The 27,759-nt window shown below is 40.0% G+C and overlaps 1 protein-coding gene and 1 long non-coding RNA gene across 2 annotated transcripts in view; one reads left to right on the top strand and one right to left on the bottom strand.

Moving 5' to 3' along the window:
- The window catches only part of LOC131504264 (uncharacterized), a 32,623-nt gene extending 11,370 nt beyond the window's left edge, over window positions 1-21,253 (top strand). Inside the window, exon 5 of the long non-coding RNA XR_009257890.1 lies at window positions 21,133-21,253. This is a non-coding gene — a long non-coding RNA (uncharacterized LOC131504264). The remainder of the gene's footprint in view (window positions 1-21,132) is intronic.
- AKNAD1 (AKNA domain containing 1) overlaps window positions 1-27,091 on the bottom strand; it is a 47,983-nt gene extending 20,892 nt beyond the window's left edge. The window contains 9 exon segments of the mRNA XM_058716339.1: window positions 617-702; window positions 6,670-6,764; window positions 6,767-6,822; window positions 14,306-14,436; window positions 19,366-19,428; window positions 19,522-19,670; window positions 20,300-20,339; window positions 22,466-23,563; window positions 26,960-27,091. Coding sequence (XP_058572322.1) covers window positions 617-702; window positions 6,670-6,764; window positions 6,767-6,822; window positions 14,306-14,436; window positions 19,366-19,428; window positions 19,522-19,670; window positions 20,300-20,339; window positions 22,466-23,455 — 1,610 coding nt within the window. The 5' untranslated portion in view covers window positions 23,456-23,563; window positions 26,960-27,091.
- Between the last annotated feature and the right edge of the window lie 668 nt (window positions 27,092-27,759).

The raw sequence follows: 27,759 nt of genomic DNA, 5'->3' as shown, positions 1-27,759 counted from the left end.
AAGGATTTCTCCTTAGGATTTTACATCTATAGCTTTTTTTTTTTGCACAATTACAGCTTGTAACCTCCAGATTTCTTGCTGAAGAATGGGGAGAAGTAAACCCCTATACATGGGATTAGGCTTATTTCCAGTGGGACTGGGGACAGAGGGAAGGACAGGGAAGATTTTCACTCATCATGAGAAGTTGCTATATAATGGTGCCCAATAATCTCCCCTGTGGATAATGTTCAAATGCAGCCTACAGGACAAACCACCCTTCGTGTTCCGCAGCCCTGATTCTTAACCAAGGGAATTAGGAGAATCTTGAGCAGATTTAAAAGTGTTCCTACTAGGGCTCCAGCCCTGGTGAGTCTGATATACTAGGTGAGGTTGAGGCATGTGCATGATCAAAAAATCTCCCCAATGACTCTGATGCTCTCCTCACTCGAGCCACTGCTAGAAGGGTTTGTGAATCAGGAGGGAGGCTGGGCATGCCCAGCCCTGAGATCTGTGATTCTGTGACTTGGCCAGTGGCTTCTGGCACCTGTTCCAGTAGTTGACGCCCACTCTCACTGGAGCTATTATACCAGAACCGGCTCCCACCCACCCTGGGAATTTAGCAGCGAGAAGCCCTCACCATTCAAAGACCAGGTGGCTACAGGCACAGCTTGGACTGGCTGTCTCTGCACGACTGGGCCTTCCTGAGGTGTTGTTGGGGATCTCCTGCACCACAAAGCACAGACAGATGTGGATGTGACTGAGGAAGTGACTCATCCCTCCTCTGCTCACACACAGAGGCAGCCAAACTCACCACTCCAGGACTCCTTCAGTTCTGATTTCTCACTCCCTCGATGGGGTCTGTGTTGTAATGGCCTGGGGCTCAGAGAAAGAAGGCCGCAACACTGGCTTGGTTTCTTTCCTTCTCCAAACATTTGAAAATCTAGTTTACAGATGAGAGAATACTTCCCTGCACCCCCTTTTTTTCTTTCCTTAGTTTCAAATGACCGCAAGCTCCACCAGGGGATGAACAGATTTAAGAAGATACTTAAATCCATCAATCTGACCACTGTTAGTAGAGGTCTAAAAGCTTTTCCAAAGAAATGCATTAAACTGAATTAAAATGAGATTTAGAAATCATTTAGAGGCTTAAAGTGTCTATATGTCCCTTTTTAACACAGAGAAATTACACTACTTCACCGAAAAGGCCTGACGCCGCCCCCACCCCCGCACCCCGTGTGTATTTTTTATTATGGTTTTACCCTTTATGTAAACAGAAACCGTGCTCTTCTCGCCATTATAAACAATGCAGGCATAAGCATCATTGTACAGATAGCTTTTTCCATATTTTGAATTACTTCCTTAGGAAATGTCTAGGTCAAAGGTTGTGAACATGTTTGCATGATGATACATATTGCCAAATTGCTTTCCACAAACGTGGTAAGAATTACACAACCGCCAAAATGTGGGCAGCTCAGTTTGACCACACGTTCCTCTGCATCAGGAATTATCCTTGAAAATGTTTTTGGTAATTTCAAGAAGGGGAAGGTGGCACCTTGTGTTAATTAGCATTTCCTCTATTATTAAAGGAGATAAACATTTTCCCATGTGCTTATTTATTGGCTGTGTTTCCTACTTGTGACTTTTAGTTCATATCCTTTGTCCATTAATTTTTTGGAGAGTTTCAGTGTTTCCCTATTAATAAAAACAACCATTTGTTGATCACTCATTGGGTCACGTGCTTCTCATACAGCCTCCTTTGTTCCTTCCCACCATCCTGAAATGTTGTGCCCATTTTAATGCCCATTTTTAATCATCTGAGGCTCAGAGGATTTAAGCAACCTGGCAAGGTCACACAGGGTGTAAGTGGCAGAGCTGGGATTTGAACCTTTACCCATATGTTTGTGTTATTAACCATAATTTTACTACTCCTTTGTGCATTTGTCAGAGCACTTTGTGTAATAAAAACCTCAATATTGAACATTATTGGTTCTTAATATTTTTCAATATGTCTGCCTTAAAAAAAGTGGCTGTGGTTTCAGTTTTGCAAATATTAGTTAAAATGTTGATGTTGTCAAATGGCCAAGAAACATGAAAATGAGTTAAATTTCATAAATAGTCAAAGAAATAGAGATGAAAACAATGAGAAACTGGTTTCACTTATCACTTTAGCAAAGGTTGGAAAAAAATACCCAGGGTGCACTCAGGTGAACACATCTCCTTTCCCGTGCACAGCTGGGACAGATACCACCTTGCTAAGGGCCAGCTTATCAGAATTTGCACTCTGTGCCTCTTGAACCATTAACTGCACTCCTAGGTTTTTATTTTAAGGAAATATCAAGTATGGCCAAAAGCTTGCATATAAAATGATGTTACTGAAGCAGTGTTTATCGTATCAAAGAACTGGAAAAAACCTGAATGTCCATCAACAAGGGACTGGTTAAATGAATTGGTATAATGAAATACAATGGAATCCTTAAAAATGAAGCTATAGATTTATTCTAAGTGATTGTTGAGATGCCCACAATAGAATGTTAAATGAAAAAAAGCATCATAAAACAATACGTATGGGGCAACTATATGTATAGCCTGACTGGGTGGCTCAGTCAGTTAAGCATTTGACTCTCAATGACCTGAGATCAGGTCAGGATCTCACGGTTCATAGGATCAAACCCTGCATCGGACTCTGTGCTGCCAGTGTGGAGCCTGCTTGGGATTCTCTCTCTCCCTCTCTCTCTCTGCCCCCTCCCCTACCCCACCCCCCTCAAAATAAATAAACATTAAAAAACATCTATAAAACACCAATACATATACAGTATGATCTCATTTTTGCAAAAATGTATATGTATGCAGAGAAGAAAAAAGACTGGGCAGACACACACTAATATATTAGCTATGCTTTTTCTTTCTGTTAAATGTTCTTCTTTATACTTTTTTTCTACCTTCTAATTTTTTTTTTTTTTTTTGCAGTAAGCATGAATCATTTTTATAATTAAAAAATAAAGGGAATTTTCCCTGTGTTTTCTTTGATCAGTTCTCACTTTTAGGCCTGCAGGGGTTGCCCTGCACTTCACATTTAAGGCAGATTTACATGAGCAGAATGTAGGCAGGTGCCCCCCACCTGAACTGGGGGATCCAGTGTCCCATGATATTTGTCCTGGGCAAATCTTACCTTCTTAAGTTTCCAACTCTTCTTCTGCCTAGTCTTCACAAACTGTGGAGCTTTGAACCACCAGAACTATTACTGTTTACTGCTTATTATAGTTTTGTCATTATCATTTTAGACCCAGGGGGGTTTAATCCCAGTACTCCCAATTCATTCATAATGAAATACTCTCAGGGTGCCTGGGTGGCTCAGTTGGTTAAACATCAGACTTTGGCTCAGGTCATGATCTCATGGTTCATGGGCTCCGTGCTGACAGCTCAGAGCCTGGAGCCTGCTTTGGATTCTGTCTCTCTCTCTCTCTCTCTCTGCCCCTCCCTCACTCACACTCTATTCTCTCTCTCTCTCAAAAATAAATAACATTAAAAATTTTTTTTAAAAAAGAAAAGAAATACTCTCAAGGTGTGGTCCCCAGACCAGAAGTATTGGCATCACCTGGGAGCTTGTTAGAACTATAGAATTGCAGGCTCACCCCAGACCCACTGAATCAAGCCTGCATCCAGTAAGATTTGCAGACAATTCCTAGATGCACTGCAGTTGGAGAAGCCCTGATCTAGAACAGGTGCCTCAGACTGGTGTTTCCTGAGTGCTGAGAGAGTGGGAAACATTAGCAATACCAGCAGCTGTCTCCAGCACTAACACCCAAGGTGTTAGTATAAGAGCCAGGTGATCTCAACAATGCCAGTTTCAGAGCCACATTCAGTAAGTAACACTGGTTATGGTCAGAGATTCAACCGAATGAATTGAACTAAGCAGGACTGGGCTGCTGGACATGACCCTGGAATCAGAGGACAACCTTATGGCCATTTGATCTAGTTACTCCGTGTTGTTGTTGTCGTCGTTTGGGTTTTGGTATTTTTGTTTTTTAAGGAAGTTTTTAGAATCAGTTCTTAGGCTACGTGAGAGTCTCACTTTGGGGGATTATTTGCCTAACAGTCAGTGGGAATTTAATTTCAGCATTCCTGGGATAATGGGAAGGAGCAACCTAAGGTAGGGTGTGATGGGGACATCATGTGGCCACTCTCCCTCTTTCCTCTGGGAACTTGTCTGAGAAGGAAGGGGCCTGTCACTGTGTTGAGGGAGCTGGTAGGGGGGCCTGCAGGGCTGAGGACTCAGGGCTGTGGGGCCAGGCCGCCAAGCCCCTCGGAGGAGGGGGTCCTCCTGTCGGGGTGCCCTTTGTCCCCTCACGCCCACATGGGCTCCAAAGGATGGCCCCAGTGTTCCTTGGGAATCCATGGAGCCACACAGAGGGACTGCCTTTAGGGTTGCAGTCCCAGGGGAAAGGGCTCCAATCAGTTCCCATGGGAAAGGGCACCAAGGGCTCCAGCATCACCACCCCACCCCTAAGGCACCATCACATCCTACCTGGGGTCCTTGTCCCCAGACTCCTCACCTACCTACTGCCTTCTCATCCCTCCCTCCCAACCAACTCAATTCAAATCTTACCTTCCCTGACCATGTCTCCCGAGTGACTTTGCCCTCCCACAGTGAGTGACTTTTGGTCACATTCCATTACTTAATAGTCACGAAAGCTAACACCCAGGTAGTATGCTTTCTATGAGCCAGGCTCTGTTTCACATATTTTACTTATATTAACTTGACACTGTAGCATCATGCCAATTTCTAACAAGCTGCCAGGTGATGTTAATGCTCTTGGTCTGGGGACCACACTTGAGGTTATTTCATTATAAATTAATTGGAAGTGCTGGGATTAAAACTCTGTGGGCCTAAAATGATAACAAAATTATAATGAGAAGTAAACAATAATTCTGTTGGTTCAGAGCTTTACAGTTTGCAGAGACTTTTTGCAGAAGAGGACTTGGAAGCTTGGGCAGATCTTATTATCTTTATTTTACAGAGGAGGAAACTGAGGCACAGAGAGGGTTACGTAACTTACCCGAGGTCACAAAGCTGATGAGTGACAGAGCCAGTACTCAGACCCAGGCAGTTCGGCTTCAGAGTCACAGGAATGTATAATGTTAAATGCATCTCACTTTTAACATTCTGTAACCACACATTAATTTTGTTTATTGTATGTGTCCCTCACAGAAATGTAAGCATCTTGAGGGCAAGTAATTTGTCTGGTTTTTGGTTTTTTTTTTTTAGTGTTTATTTATTTTTGAGAGAGACAGAGTGTGAGCAGGGGTGGGGCCGGGGCAGAGAGAGAGGGAGACACCAAATCTGAAGCAGGCTCCAGGCTCGATGCTGTCAGCACAGGGCTTGATCCCAGTCTCAAACTCACGAACTGTGAGATCATGACCTGAGCCAAAGTCAGACGCTTAACAAACTAAGCCATCCAGGTGCCCCTGCTTTGTTTATGTTACCCCAATACCTGAAAAGTACCTGAATGAATGAATGAAGGAATGAATGACCCTAGCAGTATACTCTCTTTTCAGGGCTATTTATCACAAAGTTACAGAGTTCTCATTATTTCACAGCAAGTGCTGTAAACTTGGGACCAAATAAAGGAGAGCAAACCCAGACCTGAGGGAGCTGCTGGGCGGAAGGCTAAGCTGACTCCTGGGCTCCCTCGCACCACCTGGAAGCTAGTTCAGGTTCAGAACTGGAGGCATAAAGTGCTGTGAACCTTGGAGACAGTTGTGAGGTGTTGAAACTCTTAAATCCACAAGGGCCCAGAGGTTACTATACAGAGCATTCATGCTACACCAGGCGTTTAGTCAGATGTTTGGGATAAAAAGATAGGTACAAAGGCACAGGGACAAATGAGACACAGTGCTGTGGGGGCACAGAGGTCTGAACAAAGAATTCTGCCTGGGATGGGGAGGCATTGTGTCAAGGTTATATAAATGGATGAAATTTTGCTGGGCAGGTTGTTTTGAAGGGGCAACTGCACTTCTCTGGCAAGGCTGATATTTATATAATCTTCAGCATTTTGTTCTTAACTCTAACAAAAACCTATTCAGATTTTGAATGTCAGCCACAGGCAAATTCTGTCTGAAACAAAAGAGTCAATTTAAGGCAATTATCCAGATGATTCAGTTTCTCAGAATTTTAATTTAGTCTGAATGTTCTGATAGTTGAGGCCACAAAGACAAAAAGTGTAGAAATACTGGGTGGTGATTGATTTGAATTCCTAATCTTGCATATGTAAACAATCCAAAAGAATTGAACTTGAGAGAAGGAAAATGCAGAAGTGGACTCGTGGAAAATAGTTCTTCCTGCTGAGTATGTTATTCTTTATGTAGAAGAGGGAATATAAAACTATTAAGAAGAAAAATTATTTCTTCCAGGCACGATCCACAAAAATGTTGCTATTCATCCAGAAGAAATAGCTTTTCAGTGGTTCATCAGTTTAAACTGAGTTGTTACATCTTAAACTATTAAGATATTTCAAAAACCAACACTTAAAATAGCTTCTAATTTTTAAAAGCTGGTTCCATGGGACTTTGGAAAGTTAAATTTCCATGAGATATTAAAATAGAATTCATGAGTTCATGAATTAGGATTCTATAAATGCATAAAAAACATCTTTTCCTGGCATAAAATTAGGCTGTAGGTTGCTGTATTACCTCATTTGAGGGTGGAGAGGATGTGGATGCCAACTCATCAGGGATGATTGGAGAACTCCCGGGAAGACAGACGGCTGACGTATATTTGCCCTTATTTTCTCCTTAACATCTTCAAGTAGCATCTCCAACTTGAAGATTTCACCTTCCACTTCTCTAATAAACATAAACAAGCATCTTATTGGATATGCAGTCAACATTCTAATTAGTAACAACAGTTCTTGAATATAGCATTGGTCTATATTATTAAGGTGGTTTGGCTTCAGACAGGAAGGATAATGGACACCCGCCCTGACATGCATCCTGTTTAGAGTTTCATTCCAAAGGCCTGGGCTCTAATCCTCATTTTGTTATTCATTAGCTGTGTATCCTTGAGAAAATCATTTAATCTTCCTGTGCCTCCAATGTCTCAACTATAACATGGGAAAACAATACTCTGCTTATCTGGATCTCTGGATCTAATTATTTTGAGATCCCTTACTGGTTTTTTTTTTGGTTGTTTGTTTTACATTTATTTATTTTTGAGAGACAGAGAGAGAGAGAGAGAGAGAGAACAAGTGGGAGAGGCGCAGAGAGAGAGGGAGATGCAGAATTGGAAGCAGGCTCCAGGCTCTGAGCCGTCAGCACAGAGCCCAACATGGAGCTCAAATCCACAAACCACAGAGATCATGACCTGAGCTGAAGTCAGATGCTTAACCGACGAAGCCACCCAGGCACCCTGAGATCCTTTACAGTTCTAAGAGCTATGATTCTATGGAAATAATGATTTATATCAATTGAAAAGAGGAAGGAAATGAACTATCTGAAGAATTTGATTAACAAGCTGCATCTATATGCATCTGTACACATATATATATACATGTATACATATATGTATATGTGTAAATGTATCTATAAATATAAATACCTATTTTACCCAGGAAGAACCCATTTTCCTCAAATCCATTACATTTATAAAAATTTACCTTATATTAATCCACAAAGAAGAATCTCAACAAATTCCAAATCATTAATAATTATATCACTGTTTTCTCACTAAGATCAGGAAAAAAGCAAGGAAGTCCCTTCTCACCACTCCTTTTCAACATTGCACTGGAAGTCCTACTTAATGCAATAAGACAAGAAAAGAAAATATAAGGTATACAGATTGGAAAGGAAGAAATAAAAGTGTCTTTGTTCACAGATGACATGATTGTCTGTGTAGAAAATCCAAAAGAATCAACAGAAAAACAGGAACTAATAAGCAATTATAGAGAAGTTACAGGGTACAAGTTTAATATACAAAAGTGAATCACTTTGCTATATACTATCAATGAACGAGTAGAATTTGAAATTAAAGACAGTACTATTTACATTAAGATCCAAAAAATGAAATACTTAGGTGTAAATCTAACAAAATATATACAAGATCTGTATAAGGAAAACATAAAATTCTGATGAATGAAATCAAAGAGCTCAATAAATGGAGAGATATTCCATGTTTATGAATAAGAAGACTCAATATTGTCATGATGGCCATTCTTCCCAACTCAATCTATAGATTCAATGCAACCCCTGTCAAAATCCCCGCAAGTTCCTTTGTGGCTATTGACAAAATGATTCTAAGTTTATATGAAGAGACAAAAGACTCAAAATAGCCAACATAATATTGAAGGACAAGAACAAAGTTGGAGGACTGACACTACCCAACTTCAAGACTTACTATAAAGCTACAGCAATCAAAGCAGTGTGGTATTGGTGAAAGACTATACAAACAGATCAGTGGAACAGAATAGACAACCCAGAAATAGACCCACATAACTATAGTCACCTGATCTTTGAGAAAAGAGAAAAGGCAATTCAATGGAGCAAAGAAAGATAGTCTTTTCAACAATTGCTGCTGGAACATATGGACATCCCTGTGGAAAAAAGAATTTGAATCTGGACACAGATGTTATATCCTTCATAAAAATTAACTCAAAATGGATCACAGGCCTAATGTAAAATGCAAAAGTATAAAACTCCAAGATAACATGGTAGAGTACCTAGATAATCTTGGGTATGGTGATGACTTCTGAGATACAACACCAAAGGCATTATCCCTGAAAGAAATAATTGATCAGTTTGACTTCATTAAAATTAAAACTTATGTTCTGAGAAAGACAATGTCAAGAAAATGAGAAGATAAGCCACAGACCAGGAAAAAATATTGGCAAAAGACATTTCTGATAAACGACTAGTACCCAAAATATACAAAGAATTCTTAAAACTCAACAATAAAAAAACACACACAACCCAATTTTAAAATGTGCTACAGACCTTAATAGATATCTCACCAACGAAGATATAAAGATGGGAAATAAGCATATGAAAAGATGCTCCATATTATAGTTCATCAGAGAAATGCACATTTAAACAATGAGATACCACTATACATTATTAGAATGGTCAGAATATGGAATGCTAGCAATACCAATTGCTGGCAAGGATGTGGAGCAATAGGAACTCTTATTCACTGCTGGTGGGAATGCAAAATGGTACAGCCACTTTGGAAGACAGTTTGACAGTTTTTTAAAAAATTGAACATATTCTCACCATACAATCCAATGCACTCAGTATTTACCCAAAGGGGTTGAAAACTTATGTCAACACAAAAAACGTGAACACAGATGTTTATGGCAACTATATTCATACTTGTCAAACTTGATAGCAACCAAGATGGCCTTCAGGAGGTGAATGGATAAATAAACTATGGTACATCTAGACAATGGAATATTACTCATCACTAAAAAAAAAATGAGTTATCAAGTTGTGAAAAGACATGTAAGAACCTCAAATGCATATTACTAAGTGGAAGAAGCCCAATCTGAAAGTCTACACATTGCATGATTCCAACTATGTGACATTCTGGAAATAGTAAAAAGCAATAAATAGCAATAGTAAAAAGATCAGTGGTTGCCAAGGGTTGGGGTGGGGGCAGAGAGATGAATAGGTGGAGTACAGATGATTTTTGGGGCAGTGAAAATTCTCTGATGCTATAAAGATGGATACAAGTCATTATACATTTGTCCAAAACCATAGAATGTACAGTACCAACAGTAAACCATTAATGCAGAAAATGGGCTTTGAACAGTTAGGATCTGTGTAGGTTCATCAGTTGTAACAAATGTACCACTCTGGTGAGGGGTGATAATGGTGATAATGCATGTGTGCAGGCAGAGGTATGTGGGAAATCTCTGTATCTTCCTCTCAATTTTCCTATGAAAAATGCTCTTAAAAATTAAAGTCTTAAAAATTTGATCACTGGAAATTAATAACAAAAAGATAGCAACAACAAGAACAAACAACTAATTGGAAATTTTAACACTCATCTTACTAACTCTTGGGTTAATAGACATTAAGGATACTCTATAAGTGAATAATAAATGCGAAAAAAACATATAAAACCAATGTAATGTAGCTAGCGTAGTACTCTGAGAAAAATTTATAGCTTTAGCATGCATTTACAAGGGAGCAAAGTTCAAAATCAATAAATTAAGTATCCAAAACAGGAAAATAGAAAAAAGAACTACCAAATGAACCCCCCAAAAGGAGAAATAAATATAATTTAAAAGAATTTGATTAATAAAATAAAACATTGTCTTTGAAAATATCTATAAAAGAAACCACAGGAAAGTCTGACTGAAAAGCATAAGTAACATTAAGAATGAGAAAGGAAATATACCAGAAGAAAAATTTTAAATCAAATGGGATTGAACAACTTGATGCCAATACAGTTTAGAATCTAGATGAAATGGACAAGTCTCTATAAAAACATAAATTATTAAAATCTACTCAAAAAGAGGTAGGAAATCCGGAAAAAAACTAATAACCAGAGAAAAATAGAAAAAATAATCAAAAATCCACCAGCCCAAAAGGCACCAAATCCAAGTGGGATTACGGGTGAGTTCTAGTAAGACTTTAACCCTTTTGAAACATGAAAAGGGAAAAATTTCCCAATCATTCTATAACTAAACATTAGGATATTTATTAATACATTTTATTATTATATTAATAGAGTTAGGAAATAAACTAAATAGATTTCTAAATCCCATTTGAGTAAACATTAAAACATTAAAAAAACAAATCTAATCCTAGTAAATCAAGAATAGAAGAAAACTTTCTTGATAAACTTATCTACTTGAAACTACAGCAAGAGTCATACTTGAAAAAAATCCCATTACTGTTTGGAATATGAAAAGAATGGTTGCTTTTGCTAGTATTATTTAACATTGTTTTGGAAAACCTAGCAAATAAAATAAATTGATTAAAAAATATGATATATAAGAATCATGGAAGAAAAGATAAAGTATAAATATTTAGGGGGAAATGGGAGTTGGGGCAACCTGTCATTATTTTCAAATGCTATGATTGTCATACCTAAAAACTAAGACAATCAACAGCTAATCAAAAAACACTATGAACAGAAATACATAAGATAGCCCAGAAGAAGTTAAATATATTGTTTTTCTTTATTTCCTGTATATCAGTTACAGAAAACATCTGTTAATAATGCTGAGAAAACCTACAAAATAGGTAGGAATAAATCTAACAAAACATGCATGAAATCTGCATGAAGGAAACATGCTCCTGGATGGGACTACTCATTGCAAAGATTTCAACTCTTCTCTAATCTGTAAATTCAACACAATTCTGAACAAAATTCGAGTGGCATGTCCCTAAGGAGGTTTGGTGAGCTATTTATAAAGTTTATTAGTAAGAAGGGTGTTCAAGAACAGCTAAAGAAGGGGCGCCTGGGTGGCGCAGTCGGTTAAGCGTCCGACTTCAGCCAGGTCACGATCTCGCAGTCCGTGAGTTCGAGCCCCGCGTCAGGCTCTGGGCTGATGGCTCAGAGCCTGGAGCCTGTTTCCGCTTCTGTGCCTCCCTCTCTCTCTGCCCCTCCCCCGTTCATGCTCTGTCTCTCTCTGTCCCAAAAATAAATAAAAAACGTTGATAAAATAATGAATTTTAAAAAAAAAAAAAAAAAAAAAAGAACAGCTAAAGAAAATTTAAAGAAGAAATATGTCAAAATATACACTAGACTATAGTTATTTATTTATTTATTTATTTATTTAATGTTTACTTTTGAGAGAGAAAGAGACAGAGCATGAGTGGAGGAGGGGCAGAGAGAGAGAGGAGCGAGGGAGACAGAATCTGAAGCAAGCTCCAGGCTCTGAGCTGTCAGCCCAGAGCCCAACACAGGGCTCGAACTCACAAACCATGGGATCATGACCTGAGCCAAAGTGGGGCATTTAGCCGACAGAGCCACCAAGGCAACCCTAGACTATAGTAATTTAAAACTGTGTGGTTAAGGTAGAAATAGAAATGCAGATCAATGGGATGGAAGAGAACCAGTCCTATCTATATGTGGAGGGTTTTTTATATGATAAAAGTGGCCTTTTCATCCCGTGGGAAAGGCTGCTGTACTCAGCAAGCGGTGGGACAAAGATCTATGCATGGAAAACTGTTGATAATCAAGTAAAATATAGGAAAATATGCTCTAATCTAGCAGGCAAATGAGAATTAAGCAGAGGACAAGGAGAGGCTGAAAATTTGAAGGAAGTTCTGAAATGGTGGAGATAGACCTGAAGGTAGTGGGAAGAAATGGGCCCAAGGACCAGGGCCAGATGGGTTGGAGGTGAGTGAAGGAAGAAAGAGGAGGTGAAAACATGCAGATCTGGAGATGGAGAAAAGACATTTTTGAGGGATTCTGTGATCTTTTCCGTAAAGCAGAAGACAAGATTGTATGTTGATAATATCAGAGAGAGGGATTGGTGGAGGCAGAACCCCATTTCTTGACTCCTTGACTTCTGGGGTCAGCGTGTGAAATGACTATCAGACTACATTCTGACAAACAAGATGCATGAAATAAAAGAACTATTTTTGCATATTACCTTTTAAAGGCAATAATACATTTGTTTTTTTTTTTAACGTTTATTTATTTTGAGAGAAAGAGTGCATGGGAGAGTCAGAGAGAGAGAATCCCAAGCAGGCTCCACACTGTCAGCACAGGTCTCAAACTCATGAACCACGAGGTCATGACCTGAGCAGAAATCAAGAGTCAGATGCTTAATTACTTGAGCCACCCAGGTGCCCCAATAAGGTTTTAATAAGAGCACATAGCAGACTTAAACAAGTAATTAGTCAATGAACTTGCAGAATTCTTTCCCTTGCAGAAAGCCATCTACAGTGGCCTTTAGATTCAACACTTAGAAGGTTCTGGACAATTAATTGTATGGGGTTCTGCTCACTGCCACATTATGCCCATGAGAGAACAAGAGGACCAGTGTCAAACCGAGCAGCCTTGCTTGCTCTGAGGTGGTTTTAACCGAGTTTTGGAGAGACTGGGTCTTCCCTTGCCCCAGTGTTGAAAGCTTTTCCTGTATATGGGACATAATTATAGCTGAAACTTTTTTGATTTATACTGGGTCCAGCACACTGTGGGTGTAACTAGGATATAAATAAGGTGTTGCATAACTTTGGTCTTAATGTGCACAGAGGCCCAACTTTAAAATGACTGCCTAGACAAGTGGGATTCCTCAGAAAATAAATATCCTTACTCTATTAGTTTTTAAATAAATAGTGAAAGTATGTAGAGATCTTTCTTTTCCCAGAAAACAAAATAAGCCTTGGGGCAAAAAAAAATCAATATTAAAACCTCATCCTTGCTGTCTAATTACTCAGTATTGAAATAACAGTAGACAGAGATTTCATTCATTTTGAAAAGGTGAAATTGTACTTTGGAAAAAATACCTCAGGACACTAGTGCCGAAATATAAACCATTAAAGTAATCTGGCATCAAGAAAGATTCCGTGTTAAAATGCAATGAATAGAAAGAGTTGAATTTACAGAGATTAAGTCTCCTAAATGGATTCTTTTAATTCATACCAGGAAATTAAATGGAAACAATCCTAGCCTTGAGTCCTGGAATACATCTTAAAATTGTTTGGATTGGAGAGAGAGGAGCACAGGGCCATAAAAATGGCCAGTTGGAAACTTCAGTGAGTTTGCATCCAAGTTTCTAATGTGAATTAACTCAGAAGTCATTTTGACTTTAAGCTTTAACATTTTCCCTAAATTTATCAGGCTTTGTGGGTTCTTCACCCCCACATTAACCAACCTAGCAATGGTCCTCTCATACCCACTGCCCCTTTGGAATTGTCTGTGGATAGGAAAGAAAAAGGGAAAAAAGGGAAGGACAGAAGAACCAGGCAGGGGAGACAGAGGAAGGAGTGGGATGAAGGCCAGGACACAAGGAGCTTAGAGAGAAGGCCCTCTGGGGTTAGCGTGTGAGCCTTTCCAGGATTTTCTTACACTGTTCTGGGTCTCAGAACCAGTTATGACACACAACAAAGGGCAGGATTGTAGTACAAAATCGCTCCTCTGGGGGACAATTGTTCATGTGGAGGACTCCACCTGGGTCAGTGCCCAGGACAGGACCTTATACGTAGCGGGAGTTCCACACTGTTTGTCTCATGCGCTAACACTTGTTCACCGATGGCACAGTTTTTGCTGACCCTAGGCCAGGGGCTGTGCAAGCATTAAGCCAGCAGCCACATCGGAATCCCACCTGAAGGAGGTTGCCTCTGACCCCTCCACCTCACACAGTTTAAGCCTGACCTTTCTGGATCAAAGTCACCGACAGCTGGGGATTCATGCCTGTGAATTTGCTTCAAAGTCAGATGCTTCTCCTTGTTGTCCCTAAACTCCTGCTCCAGTAGTTCAAGATGTCCCTGCAGTTTCTCCAGGACCTGTAGCAGTAAAGTCACCAGGATCACGCATGAGTGGTTGTTTCCCCCCAAAATACAAGGAGGGTGTACACTATAGTAGTTTCAAAATGAAGCCACCATCTCTCTCCTGGCAATTGTTTTGTTTCAGAGACTGACATCTAAAACAGAGGCAACCCAGGCATCTCCACATTCACAATGCCCTTCTAGCACACAGCTTTTTCAAAACGGCGACTTCTGATTTCTTCCCCAGAGCCCACTCAGAGGCCTCTGAACTCCTTAATAGGATATCAATAGTCCTGTGCTATTGCAGAATGGCTTTTAGCTTATAGAGCACTTTCCTGAGCATTATCTTACTTAATCCACACATCAATGTTGTAAATGTTGCAAAGTAGATTTTATTATCTCGATTGTATATGGGAGGAAATTGGAGCTCTAGGAGGTATGTCTGAAGCCACAAGGACCTTAAAAGGGACTGAAGTTAGAGGATCTGAATTTGAGTCTATGGCACTTGGAGGGATGGGGCATTAGGAAGTTTAGCCAGAGCTTCAAATGGGTCTTCTAGACGTCAACACATGCAGCCTTGTGCAGATTAACACTTACGTGGTGCAAGTTAAGGTCTGGTCTTGATGTATAGAGGCTTCAACACTGCAGCCCCAATAGCTAAATATTCCCTGAGCACTGCCTATACGTGGCCCTGGGCTAAATGTGTGAGAGATACAAAAGTTACATCAGTCTCAGGGATTTTATTCCAGTTGGGAAAAGAAACTGGATTCAAGGACTTTGCCATGGCACTTTGCCATGGCTCAGTGGAAGAAGTGAGACCTACATCAGGCTCGAAGGATGCTCAGGAAGGCCTGGACCAGGCAGTGTCCATGAACATGGAGAGGAAAGGATGGTTGGAGGGACACAACAATAGGGTTACAGGATCAGACACCCCAGGGTTCAAGTTCAGACTCTTTCACCTAATAATTATTATGATTTTAGTCAATTTGAACTCTAAACTTTAGTTTTCTCATCTGAGACAATAATAGCCCTCACCTCATACTGTGAAAATTAAATGAGTTAATGCTTAGTGCCAGGATCATCACCATCATCATTATTAAATCTGATTATTATTCCAAGTTTGGAAACATATTGACCATAGGGCATAAAAAATGGCAAGTGTGGTAGATGTCTTCCATGTTCCCCCCACCCAGATTTGTCCTCCATCTTTCTCCGTGCCCCAGCCAGGAAGCTGACCTTCAGTGGACTGCACCAATAGGCTCCCCTACCCTGGCATTGGTTTCAGTCAATGGAAAGCAATGGCAGAAGAGAGGAAATGAAGAAAGATGAGGTAGGGGTCTTTATTTCCCTGATGTCCTCCTGCCTGTATCCCAGTGGATTGGTTGTGTCTCTCTACCAAAAGCAGAGCTTGTCAGCTACTCCTACCATTATAGCTACTCTCCCTAGGCTCCAATATCTGCTCTTCCTCCTTCCTTTCTGCCCCACTGTTCCTTCTATGAGATGCTTTCTGTCCCTTATTGGTTTCCCTTAACCTTACCCACGCTGTTGTAAAATGATGCCTTATTAAACTCCCCTCAGTTGTTCCATCGGAATAAACCATCTAGTTCCTGCCAGGACCCTGCCTGGTACTACTGTAAATCTCACTGACAATGCTCAGGTTTCTAGCTTGGGAGGCGGAAAGAATGTGAACCCCTGACTAAACTGAGGAATTTGGAAAGGCTAACAGATTTGAATGGAGCTGTCAATGTTGGACATGTAGAATTTTCAGCAAGAGTGGGAGAGCCAAGTAAAGATACACACAAACATTTGGAGCTGTAGATGAGAAGGTAGGACCAGGAATTTAGGAATTGGTGGCATGCAGATAGTGAAAACGTAAGAAGGAATTAGGTGTTCAAAGGAAAGAGAAAAGAGAGAAAGTCAATTACAAATTATAATTTAAGATCTTGGGATTTAAATTGTGTTATATCTCAGAAGAAGATAGGGCACAGTTTTCTAGCTGTAAATGTACCTCATGTGATCCTCATGGCAACTCTGAGATGGGAAGTGCCTAAGATCGTACAGCCAGTATATAGAACTACATTGTCTGTTCCAACATCCAGATGCTTTCCATTCTGTTGTGTTGTTCATGCTGAGAAGGTTAGTGTCGCCCTCTCTGGCCTTCTTCCAATGCTGAATCAAATGGGCCTGGAAATCTCAGGCCAAGGCTGACACTGTTAGGAATCACCTTGACTCTCATCTCTGCCCTAATACGAATCCCCTCATATCCTCTAGCATCAAGGGGAAACTTCCTGGATTGAGGCCTCAGAAGGCTAGTGCCTTGAACCAGTTCCCTCTGCTTTGCTCAGCCCTTTAAAAATCTGTGTTCTCCCAGTTCCTGAAAACCAGACTTTTTAAAAAAATTTTTTTTAATATTTATTTATTATTTTTGGCAGAGTGTGAGCAGGGTAGGGTCAGAGAGAGAGGAAGAGACAGAATCTGAAGGAGGCTCCAGTCTCTCAGCTGTCAGCACAGAGCCCGATGCAGGACTCAAACCCACGAACTGTGAGATCATGACCTGAGTCGAAGTCTGATGCTTAACCAACTGAGCCACCCAGGCACCCCAAAACCAGACTTTTTTGATATCTCTTTTATCATTCACTGCTTCACTCCGGCAATCTGGCTTTTACAGAATCACTTCATTAAATAAAACTGGGCTTGTCAAGGTCCCTCATGATCTCTTGGTTGCCAAATCCAATTCACTTCTTGATTTTTTTTTTTTCCTGTTATTTGAACATGTGTTGTTGTGGCCCATACCCCCTTCTTTTCTTTTGGCTTTACAGCTCTTCCCCTTGCAGGTCTGCCTTGAGCTTTGAGGTCACTGCTTGTCAGTCTCCTTTGAGGAACCCTCTTTTACCTGCCCCTGTTTGCTGATTCTTTCCTTGGGCTTCTTTACTGCTTACTCTGCAGGTTTGCCTGGGAGTAAACTTCATATACTTCATAGCTTCAACCCACAACTATATCCAGATTTACATTTCTGGCCCAAGCAACTCCTCTGAGGTCCAAATCCATTGCTCTAATTGCCTACTGGATCTTTCCAATTGGATGTCCTACAGGGACCTCAAAATGAACTTGGCACCTTGCCTCCTGCCTGCCTCCCACACCCATTAGGAACTGGATCTTCCATTTTTAGTCCTGGCCTTGGTTGCCCACGCTAGAAATCTGAAACTCATCCAAGCCTCCTCCCTTCCTTTCTTCTCCCCTCTTAATGTGCAACCACTTTGTTAAATTCTTAGATTTGTCCCCCTCTCCATCCTCATTGCTAGTTTTGGTTCAGGTGCTCATAACTTGTTACCTGGAGTATGGCTTCCTAGCCAGGCTTTGTCCCTAAGTCTTGCCCCCATGGTGCTCACCATTTCTTGGCTTTCAGTCCTCCAGTGTTGCCCCCTCACTCAACTCAGGGTGAAATATAATCTTCTTAGCATGGTTTAGAGGTCTTTCATGAATAGTCCTTGTCTTGTCCCTTCCTCTTCACCACATGAACCCTGGATTCCATCTGGCTAATTACAGTACCACACGATTCCTCATCCCATCAGGGTTTTCTGTCCCCTGTGCCATTGTGACTGGTGATTCTTTTTCTTGGACCACTGTTTTGTAACTACTCTGTCAATCTCATACATATTCATCCTACAATGCCAAACTCCGAGGTCAGTCACTTCCAGGGAGCCTTGCAAAGTACCCTCTAACTGTCAAGGGTGAGCCGCTTCTAAGCTGCCATTAGCATTATTTCTCAAGCTTCGTGTTGCTTGTCTATTTACCTATCTGTTCCCAGGAGACTGTAAGCCACTTGAAAAACAAATTGTTTCTTTGTCTCCAAATCTCTAGTGCCTGGTACAGAGTCTTGGACATAGGAAGTATCTGATAAGTATATGTTGAATTAATTAATTACTTAATAAGTTATTTAATTAATACAATAGATGAATGAGAGCGATCAACTGTGTCTCTTAACATTTGAGTCCTCCTTTCCTCTGTCTATACTGTCTGGTTTCTACTGCACAGCCTGCCATTGCTTTGTTCATGCTCCTTCACATCAGGACTTCTGACCACCTGCCTTGTTGCTGACCCAGTGGCCTGAATGACATCTTTGACTTTGCACATTTCTGGCTCTAACAATCTCAGCTTTTTGCCCCATTACCATGTTCCACCCCAACTTCCCACAACCCTGGCACTGATGAACTGTGGTTACAATATAAATTAGTGATTTGATTAAATGCAACAACAAACAAGGATGTGAAAATCACAGATTTTCATCTGAAAAGCATAGTTTTAAGATCAGGTTTGAGTTTTCAAAGTTTTATATGTTGAGTTGTCAGATATTGGCAAATTTTATAATCTGTATCCTCCAGGACCCATCAACTCTGGATGGACTTGCCCTGTATAACAGCTGGCATGTTATTCTCTTAAGCCTACCATTGTCTCAGATTTATTGTTGGGTGGCCACTGAGGAATAATAGCCATAAGTAATAGACTCCTCTGAGAATGAACGAGGGATAAATACACATAGAAATAGAACTCTAAGCTCTTTTAGCTCCTATAACACAAACCCCTGAGCCAGATAATCAAGGAGATCCTGAACCTCAGCATGTTGAGAGGTTGGGTAGAGGGAAAGGGGAAATAGTATAAATTAAACATTGATAAAATTTTGTACTAGTTACCAAATATATCAAGCTTGAAATAGATTATTAAAGGTCTTAATTCAATTCAATTAATCATTAAAAATTAAGGGTACAACATATGTGAAACACAAGGCTAGACCTCTGGAGGTCACAGCCCTTAATCTTCAGCAAAACATTTCCACCAGAACATTTCCATGCCCCCCAGTGTAGAGGAAACATGGTGCTATAAAGTCATTCATACTTATGCACATCAAATTCCCTAACAAAGATGTTTAAAACTTGATAAAATTTTTACCAGCTTCTTGTCTTGCAAATGACAAGGAGACTCCTGTGCTATGCTTTTGGAAAATTCTTGTACCTGTAGTGAAAAAATGCAATATTTCATTAATTGCATGATGTCTTATGTCTGAATTTGGTCACTTCTATTGGTCATAATCTTTAAAAATATTACTTTAGTCTTCAGTTGATCAGTCTGTTCTTTTAACTTCTGGCACATCTGTTTCCCTTCAGTTATCTTTTGAACTATGTAAGAAGAACTTGGGCAAGGGTCTTTCTGAGAGGTTGATGACACCTTAAAGAGACTTGTCTCGGATTCTATTCCTGTATAAGAGAGAATAAGTTTTGGCTTCTGTTCATCTCAACTTCACTGCAGATTTATGAAGTACTAAAAACAGAAGTCTGTGGCAACCATCACCATTTGCTATTAAAAAAAAAGTTTTCAGGGCGCCTGGCTCAGCCAGTTAAGCGTCCAACTTCAGCTCAGGTCATGATCTCACTGTCTGTGAGTTCGAGCCCTGCATTGGGCTCTGTGCTGTCAGTTCAGAGCCTGGAGTCTGCTTCAGATTCTGTGTCTCCCTCTCTCTCTCTGCCTCTCCCCACTCATGCTCTGTGTCTCAAAATATGAATAAACGTTAAAAAAAAGTTTAAAAAAAGTTTTCAAAATGTATATCTAAATCAGAAGTTTAAAAATGCTAGTGGGGCACCTGGGTAGCTCAGTCAGTTGAGCATCCAACTTTGGCTTAGGTCATGATCTCACAGTTCATGAATTTGAGCCCCACATTGGGCTTGCTGTTGTCAGCGTGTCCACACAGAGCCTGATTCTGATTTTCTGTTCTCCTCTCTTTGCCCACCCCCTTGAATTTGCATTCTCCCAAAAATAAATAAATAGTAAAAATAAAATAAAATAAAATAAAATAAAATAAAATAAAATAAAATAAAAATTCTGGTACCTGTGAGATGTTCTTGGTGAATATGTATTGTGGGCTCCATCTGCACAATTAAAGGATAAGAAAACATTATTGTTGACACAGATCGGTGACGCCATTATTCAAAATGATCCAAAATGTTGTGGTCATCATGGAGGCAGCCCAGAGTTGTGTCAAGAGCTGGGCTCACAAAGCCAAGGTTGAATTCCACTCTGACACTTACCTCCCAGGTGACCCAAGGCAATGACTCCATCGCTGTAAACCTCAAATTCCTCAGCAATAAAATAAGGGTAGAAATAGAACCTACCTCCTAGGGTTGTTACAAGGATTAAGTGTTAGGTATTACCACATCTGTTACTACTACCATGTTTGATACTATTGCGGGGAACACTGAAATGTTTCTCCTAAAACTGGACCATGAGGTCCATGAGGGCAGGGGCCATTGTTGGTCTTGTCGCCAGCTCTGTCACTGGTACTCTCACTAACACCATGCACACAGTAGCCACATTCTGGAGAATAATATAAAATAGTATGCATTAAGTTCCAAAATGTATGTCATGATAGTGCTTGTTTACTTGCCATAAGCTAAAGGACAGGAGCTTAAATTCCAGATGACTCACCTTGAGAGTCTACACATAAAGCTCAGAAACATGCTAGTGCCAGAGAGCTAAATGGTGGTGGTCAAATTAGACTTTGGTTATTATGAATATCTCAACTGTATGACAGATAGAGAACTGATAGAGTCTAGTTCTCCAACCTCCATTAGCAGGACAAGAGAAAATAAGACACCTGACTTTAGACTTCCATTGCCAGAGAGAGGTGAGCCTAATATCCATTTCTGTTCCTGCTAACCTCAGGGCACTGAGGACTGTGCACCCCTGTGCACCCAGGGGTGGGTGCAAGCAGAATGAGGACCCCTGAGACTTGCCAATGTCAGACATAGAGAAGCATTCCAGTCAAGGCCAAGTGGAGCTGCTAGATTCAAGTATGAGGGGGGGAGGGGTGGAGGGGGTGGGGTGGGGGTAGGGGAGGGGTTCTGTCCAAGCTTCCCAGAGCATTCAGTTGCTAGAGAAGGGAGTTGAAGCATGAAGGAGTAGAAATGGAAACAGGCATAGAGTGTTCAGTCCAGAGTGCCCTTCATACAAAGCTTCAGGGAAAGATTATACTGTCCTGACAAAGTGCCAGAGAACTGAAATGTTTACTTTGATCATTAATGTGAATTTACCTCACCACCGAATCTTAAATAATCGAGGCCCTGAGCCTCAACGTGTTGGGAGATAGATGGGGGGACGGGGAGATGAGGAAAGGGGAAATAGTATAAATTAAACATTAACAAAATTTGGTCTTTGGGAGTTCCTGGCTGCCTCCATCAGTAGAGCCTGCGACTCTTGATCTCAGGGTTGTGAGTTCGAGCCCCATGTTGGGTGCAGAGATTACTTAAAAAAAAAAATCCCAATATAAGCATTTAAAAAATGGTACTAACTAGTTACCAATGTAGCAAGCTTGGATTATGTTATTAAAGATCTTAATTTGATCTGATTTAGTGTTAATAACTAAGGGTGTAATATATAGAAGACACAAGGCCAAGCCCCTAGGGGAATTAGGCAATGGAAAGATGAAGACAAGGTTACTGCCCTCCACAGTACTCAAATCTAGTGGAAGAAACAGATATTTCCAAATTATTATGATCCAAAGCAGGCTGAGATAAATGCTCTGAAAGAAAACTAAACAAAAGAGGATGTGAAGGACTGAATGGGAGTGGGACTGAGGGTCTGAAAAGTCCTGTGGCCAACAGGGAATTGAAAGAGGCCATGAAAATGACCAGATTTTGAATAGGCATAGGTGGGATGTTCCATGGAGGGCAGGAGCTCAGTGGGTGAGCGGCCAGAGAGCTTGGGGACCAGCCAGGTCACTGAAGATGACTCCTGAGGGATGGGAGCTAATTTTATAAGGGTAGGATGAAGCAAAAAAAAGCAGGGCAGTGGGGGGACTCAAATTCCAGGTCAAAGAGTTTGGAATTTATACTATTGTGTGTTGTTTGTCCAGCCCCTGATTCTTCTCAGGAAGACACCCACTGAGCTTCTGAGGGGTCAAAGACTAGAAGTCAGTTCCATGCACCTTGCAAAGGCCCACTGATATGGATGGGAAGTTGCCCAGATTATGCATTTCCTGGAGACTACTTTTACTCACCTCTGTCTGTTGTGAAGAATCAGTAGTTTTCCTTTTCTGCTTTTGTTTTTCAATACAATTTGACCTAGATATGCTTTCTAAAATATCTTGCATCATAACTGACTTATCTCTCAGTTTAGGAGAAAGGCTGGCTTCTGTATCTATTATAAGTGGCTTATTAATTATGTTATTTTTAGGGATTTTCACTTTGGGAGCAACCTTAAAGAAATCAGAGAACTGGTAATGAACCTGGTCATGGCCATATTTGAACCAATTGCCTGAAATTGCTTTTTCAGTCTGTTGTTTCTGGGGTGGCTGCCCTTGGAAACTTTTTGGTTTATCACATAGACTCTTGATCTTAGTTAGAAAATTTGAAGTTTCTTGATAGCTGCTCTCTCCAGCAACCACTGGCTCTTCTAAATTAGAGGTGTTTTCTTCTCTCATAGTTCGAGAACAATAGGGCTTATTGCTGCTTTCATCATCCCTTTTGGGGCTGAGAGGGCCCGTGATTTCCGGGGTTTGTTCTTTTGGCCAAGAATTCTTAGCATAGTGCAAAATAATATTTTTAATAATGGCTTCATCAGAACAGTCAGCATTAGAAATCTCAGGGAAAGTTTCACAATTAATGCCTTGACCTTTTAAGAATTCCTCTTTGGAAAGATGATGGAGTAAAATATCAGAAAGGTTTGACTTTGAAGGGTCTCTTTCATTAGCTGGAATGTCAAGATTTATGGTGGATTGTTTCTCTTTATCATAGTTTTTGTTAACAACAGTTTCAGTCATTTTATCCCAAGTCTTGGTTATGTCTGCATTTCCACAAATCTCTTTGTATGTGGTCTTTTTTTGAGGATCATCTACTGTTGACATAATTTGATATGAGACATCAAGGATGTCATTTTTTGAGGTAAAATTGTAATCGTTGTATATCTTAATTTGGGAGAAATCCCTACCAAAAAGCAAATGTTCCTGTGGCTTAGGAGTTGTGTCTTCTGAGAAACTGGCTTCCTCCATGTATGTGCAGCCTGACTTCCTTTGTCCTTTGCTGCCTCTTTTTGATATTCTTAATTGTAACTGTAGATCTTTTGGTTTTCATTGGTTGTCTTCATTGTGTCTCCTAGTCTGTGCAAAACAAGAAGAACGTCATTGTTAAATATATTGGAATAATGTATGACACTATGCTTATATTGCTGTCTATGCCAGAACAAAATGAATGCTTTTCATTTAGGGAAATTCAGTTATAAATATGAAGGCAGAATGCTCAGCCAAGTGGTATATAAGCAAGGAATTAAAAAAAAAAAAAAGGTTGGGAGGAGGTTTTACATGTTTCATTCATTAAATTTTGAGGGAGAATTTGATCTCCAGTTGATGAGCATGTATTTTTCAATCTCTCTTAGAAAATGCTATTTGGAATATATATTCCACAAAATAAGAACTTAGGGTGAAAGTGAAAGATTACTATTTTAAAGTAGCAGGGCTAGGGGTGCCTGGATGGCTCAGTCAGTTAAGTGACCAACTTCAGCTCAGGTCATGATCTCATGATCATGGATTCGGGAATTCGAGCCCCACAGCTGGCTCTGTGCTAACAGCTCGGAGCCTGGAGCCTGCTTCTGATTCTGTGTCTCCCTCTCTCTCTGCCCTTCCCCGCTCATGCTCTGTCTCTCTCTGTCTCAGAAATAAATAAACATATAAAAAAGGAAAAGAAAAAAAAAGAGTCTCTTATGGTTTGCCTCCCTCCCTCTCTGTAAAAAAAAAACCATCCATTTAGATATCTCTTCTCAACTTGCGAACTCGTGGAACAACTCCTTAGAAGCAGTAAGATTTCCTCCAGTTTTAGGTGGAGTAACTGAGGCTCTGACTCAACCAGGGGGCCTGCAGCCACCAGCTACCTCCCTTGACCATATAATGACAGGGTTGGTTGAGTGGATCTCTGCGGTTCTCTCCCCTTCTAAATTTTTCTGAGTCTGTGAACTTGTGGTTTATTAGATAACCTGAAAATCTAAAATAATATGTTTGACCAAAAAAAAAAAAAATGAGCTAAATTGTCCAAGAAAAAAGGAGTACAAACTAAATGTGGTAAAGACATCTACAGAACATTGTTCAAAATCTTAATTTATAGATATATGCCAATGTTAGAGAACTCAAATCAAAAAAATATTTTGTTTAAAGTGAGGGGAGAGGGGAGAGAGAGAGAGGGAAGGAGGGGGAAAGAGAGGGAGGGGGAAGAGGGAAGGAGGGAGGGAGAAGAGAAGAAGAAGAGGAGGAAGAAGAGGAAGAGGGGGAGGAGGGAATAGGGAGAGGAGGAGGAGGATAGGAGAAAGAGGAGAAGAATCACTGAAGGATTACTGTGAATTATTTAGTGCCTAATATTTACTGTAAAGTGAGGCATATCTTCATGAACAGAATTAAAGATTACTCCAACCCAAATTGAAGAACAAGGAAAAATGCTTCCCAGGAAAGTCAAGAGCACAGTGGGAAAGCAAGAGTTGAGAGACTTAGATGTGAGTTCCAGCTTCTCTACTCATTAGCTATATGCCTTCAGGCAAGTTACTTAATTTTTCTGAGTCTTAGTTTCCTCTTCTGAAAAATAGGAATAATAATACCTAGTTCACAGGATTGCTAGGAGAACATGAGATAATGCATGTAAATCTCTTGGCATAGTGTTTGGCACAGAATGAGCATTCAGTAATTTGTAGTTTAAAAATGAAAAAGAAGGAGTTCCTGGGTGGTTCAGTTAGTTAAACATCTGACTCTTGATCTCAGCTCAGGTCTTGATCTCAGGGTCGTGAGTTCAAGCCCCATGTTGGGCTCCACACTGGGCATGAAGCCTACTAAGAAAGAAGAAAGAAAGAAAGAAAGAAAGAAAGAAAGAAAGAAAGAAAGAAAGAAAGAAAGAAAGAAAGAAAGAAAAGAAAAGAAAAGAAAAGAAAAGAAAAGAAAAGAAAAGAAAAGAAAAGAAAAGAAAAGAAAAGAAAAGAAAAAAACAATACTGAAGAATGCCCAGATATAGAAGGCTAGGTACTCTATTTGTGGGAATATTTAAAGGATCAAGGAAGAAACAGCATATATGAGACATGATCTCTATAAAAGCTTTAAAACTATTTTAAAAATCTACCTATAAATGAATATATTGTTTGGCAGTGAAAACTATCACTAAATAAATTTAAACAGAATGTGTCTAAGACATCCAAATGGTCAATAGGTACATGAAAAGATGCTCAACATCATTCATCATCAAGGAAATGCAAATCAAAATCACAATGAGATATCACCTCAAACTAGTTATAATGGCTATCATCAAGAAGACAAGAGATAACAAATATTGGCAAGGATGTGGAGAAGAGAGAACTCTTGTAACACTGTTGGTGGGAATGTAAATCAGCTCATCTACTCTGGAAAACAATACGGAGTTTCTTCAAAAAATTTAAAATAGATCAACTATATGATCCAACAATCCTACTTCTGGGTACATACCTAAAGAAAATGGAAACAGGATATCAGAGAGATATAGGTCCTTCCATGTTTATTGCAGCATTATTCATAGCAGCCAAGACATGGAAACAACCTAAGTGCCCATCAGTGGATGAGTAGATGAAGAAGATAAGAAAGAAGGATGTCCTTCCATTTGCAACAACATGAATGGACCTTGAGCACATTATGCTAAGTGAAATAAGTCAATCAGAAGGACAAGTACTGAATAATACTCCTTGTAGGTGGAATCTGAAAGAGCCAAACTTGTAAAAACAGAAAGTAAAATGGGTGATGGGGGTTGGGGGTTAGGACAGATGTTGTTTTCTGGTGTAAACTTGAAATGAGTGGCAAATAGGCCCTACAGCTCTAATGCACAGCACAGTGAATATAGACAACAGTATAGTATTATAATCATAAAACTTGCTAAGAGACTAGAACTTAATTATTCCAACCACTAAAAAGAAATGATAATTATGTAATGTGATAGAGATGCTAATTATCACTACAATGGCAGTATATATATATAAATGTATCAAATTAAATGTGTACACTTTAAAATTACACAATATGAAAAGTCAAATATACTTCAATAAAAAAGTCTGATTTCTGAGGGTAAAAAGAGTATCTTTAAATGCCTACAGAGAAAAGAAAGATGAATTCTAGTTTTGCAAGACTTGTAGTGATCTAGGCTATAGCCCCAAACTCCTCCTCATGCCTTCTTTGTATCTTGAGATGCTCCTTGCTGACCTCTAAGTCTTTCTTGCTAAGGAAGGAAAGATCCTTTGTTAACCAGATCCTACTTTCTAAAATATCATCCCACTTAAACTGATAAAATTTAATTTATGCTAAGAAAAATAGAAAGAGACCACCAAGATAAGCCAGAAGTTTAAAGAACTTTCTCATTAGACATGGGAAAACAACTTCTGTTACTATTATTGTCATTGTTGTGTGTGTGTGTGTGTGTGTGTGTGTGTGTGTAAAATATCAAAATGATTTAGTCTAATTAAAGGACAATCTACATCCTTGGCATTATAATGGGCCCCTTACAGGTAGCTGGAGGGAACTGGAACATCTTCTCACGTCAGACCCAGCTCAGTCTTGGAATTCAAAGGCGCATCCAAAGAGTTTCCAGTCAGAACCCAACAGAACCTCTCTATAGACCCAATTTGACTTACTAAGTTCAAGTGAACACATTTGGGGCCAAGACTGCTTATGTAGCTGTACTGACCATTATGTGCTCAGCAATAGCTCATAAATCACCCTGAGCATGAACACTTTGAGCAAATGGCTAGCACATCCCAGGAGCCCAGCCCTGTGAAAACACTTTTAGTCTGGGCCCTGAGCAGGGATGAACAACAAGGTGCTCACCATGCTACACATCTATTCCCTGTGTAGTTTACTTTTTTTATAAAGTCTGAATTTGGTGTTGAAGTGCTGACTTACGCTCAGTAATTTGACTAGTTTAAGAGAAAAAGGTAACTATGGCTGGGATGACTAGGAATCTGATAGAATCAATTAAGAATGTCTATGCAAGGGGGGCACCTGGGTGGCTCAGTTGGTTAAGTGTCTGACTTCAGCTCAGGTCATTATCTCATGGTTCATGAGTTTGAGCCCTGCATTGGGCTCTCTGCTATCAGCACAGAGCCTGCCTTGGATCCTCTGTCCCCCCTCTCTCTCTGCCCTTCCCTTGCATGCATGTGCACATTTGCAGTGTCTCTCTCTTTCTCTCTCAAAAGTAAATAAACATTAAAAAAAAAAAAAAGAATGTCTATACAAGGGAAAACCAAAACTTCTTACTGGTTAGAGGTCAAAGATGGTCAGAAAATCATTGTTTCTGGCTAGTGGAT

Source organism: Neofelis nebulosa, chromosome 2 (genome assembly GCF_028018385.1).
Source record: "Neofelis nebulosa isolate mNeoNeb1 chromosome 2, mNeoNeb1.pri, whole genome shotgun sequence".
NCBI classification, from domain to species: Eukaryota; Metazoa; Chordata; class Mammalia; order Carnivora; family Felidae; genus Neofelis; species Neofelis nebulosa.
This window is presented reverse-complemented; position numbering and strand designations above follow the sequence as displayed.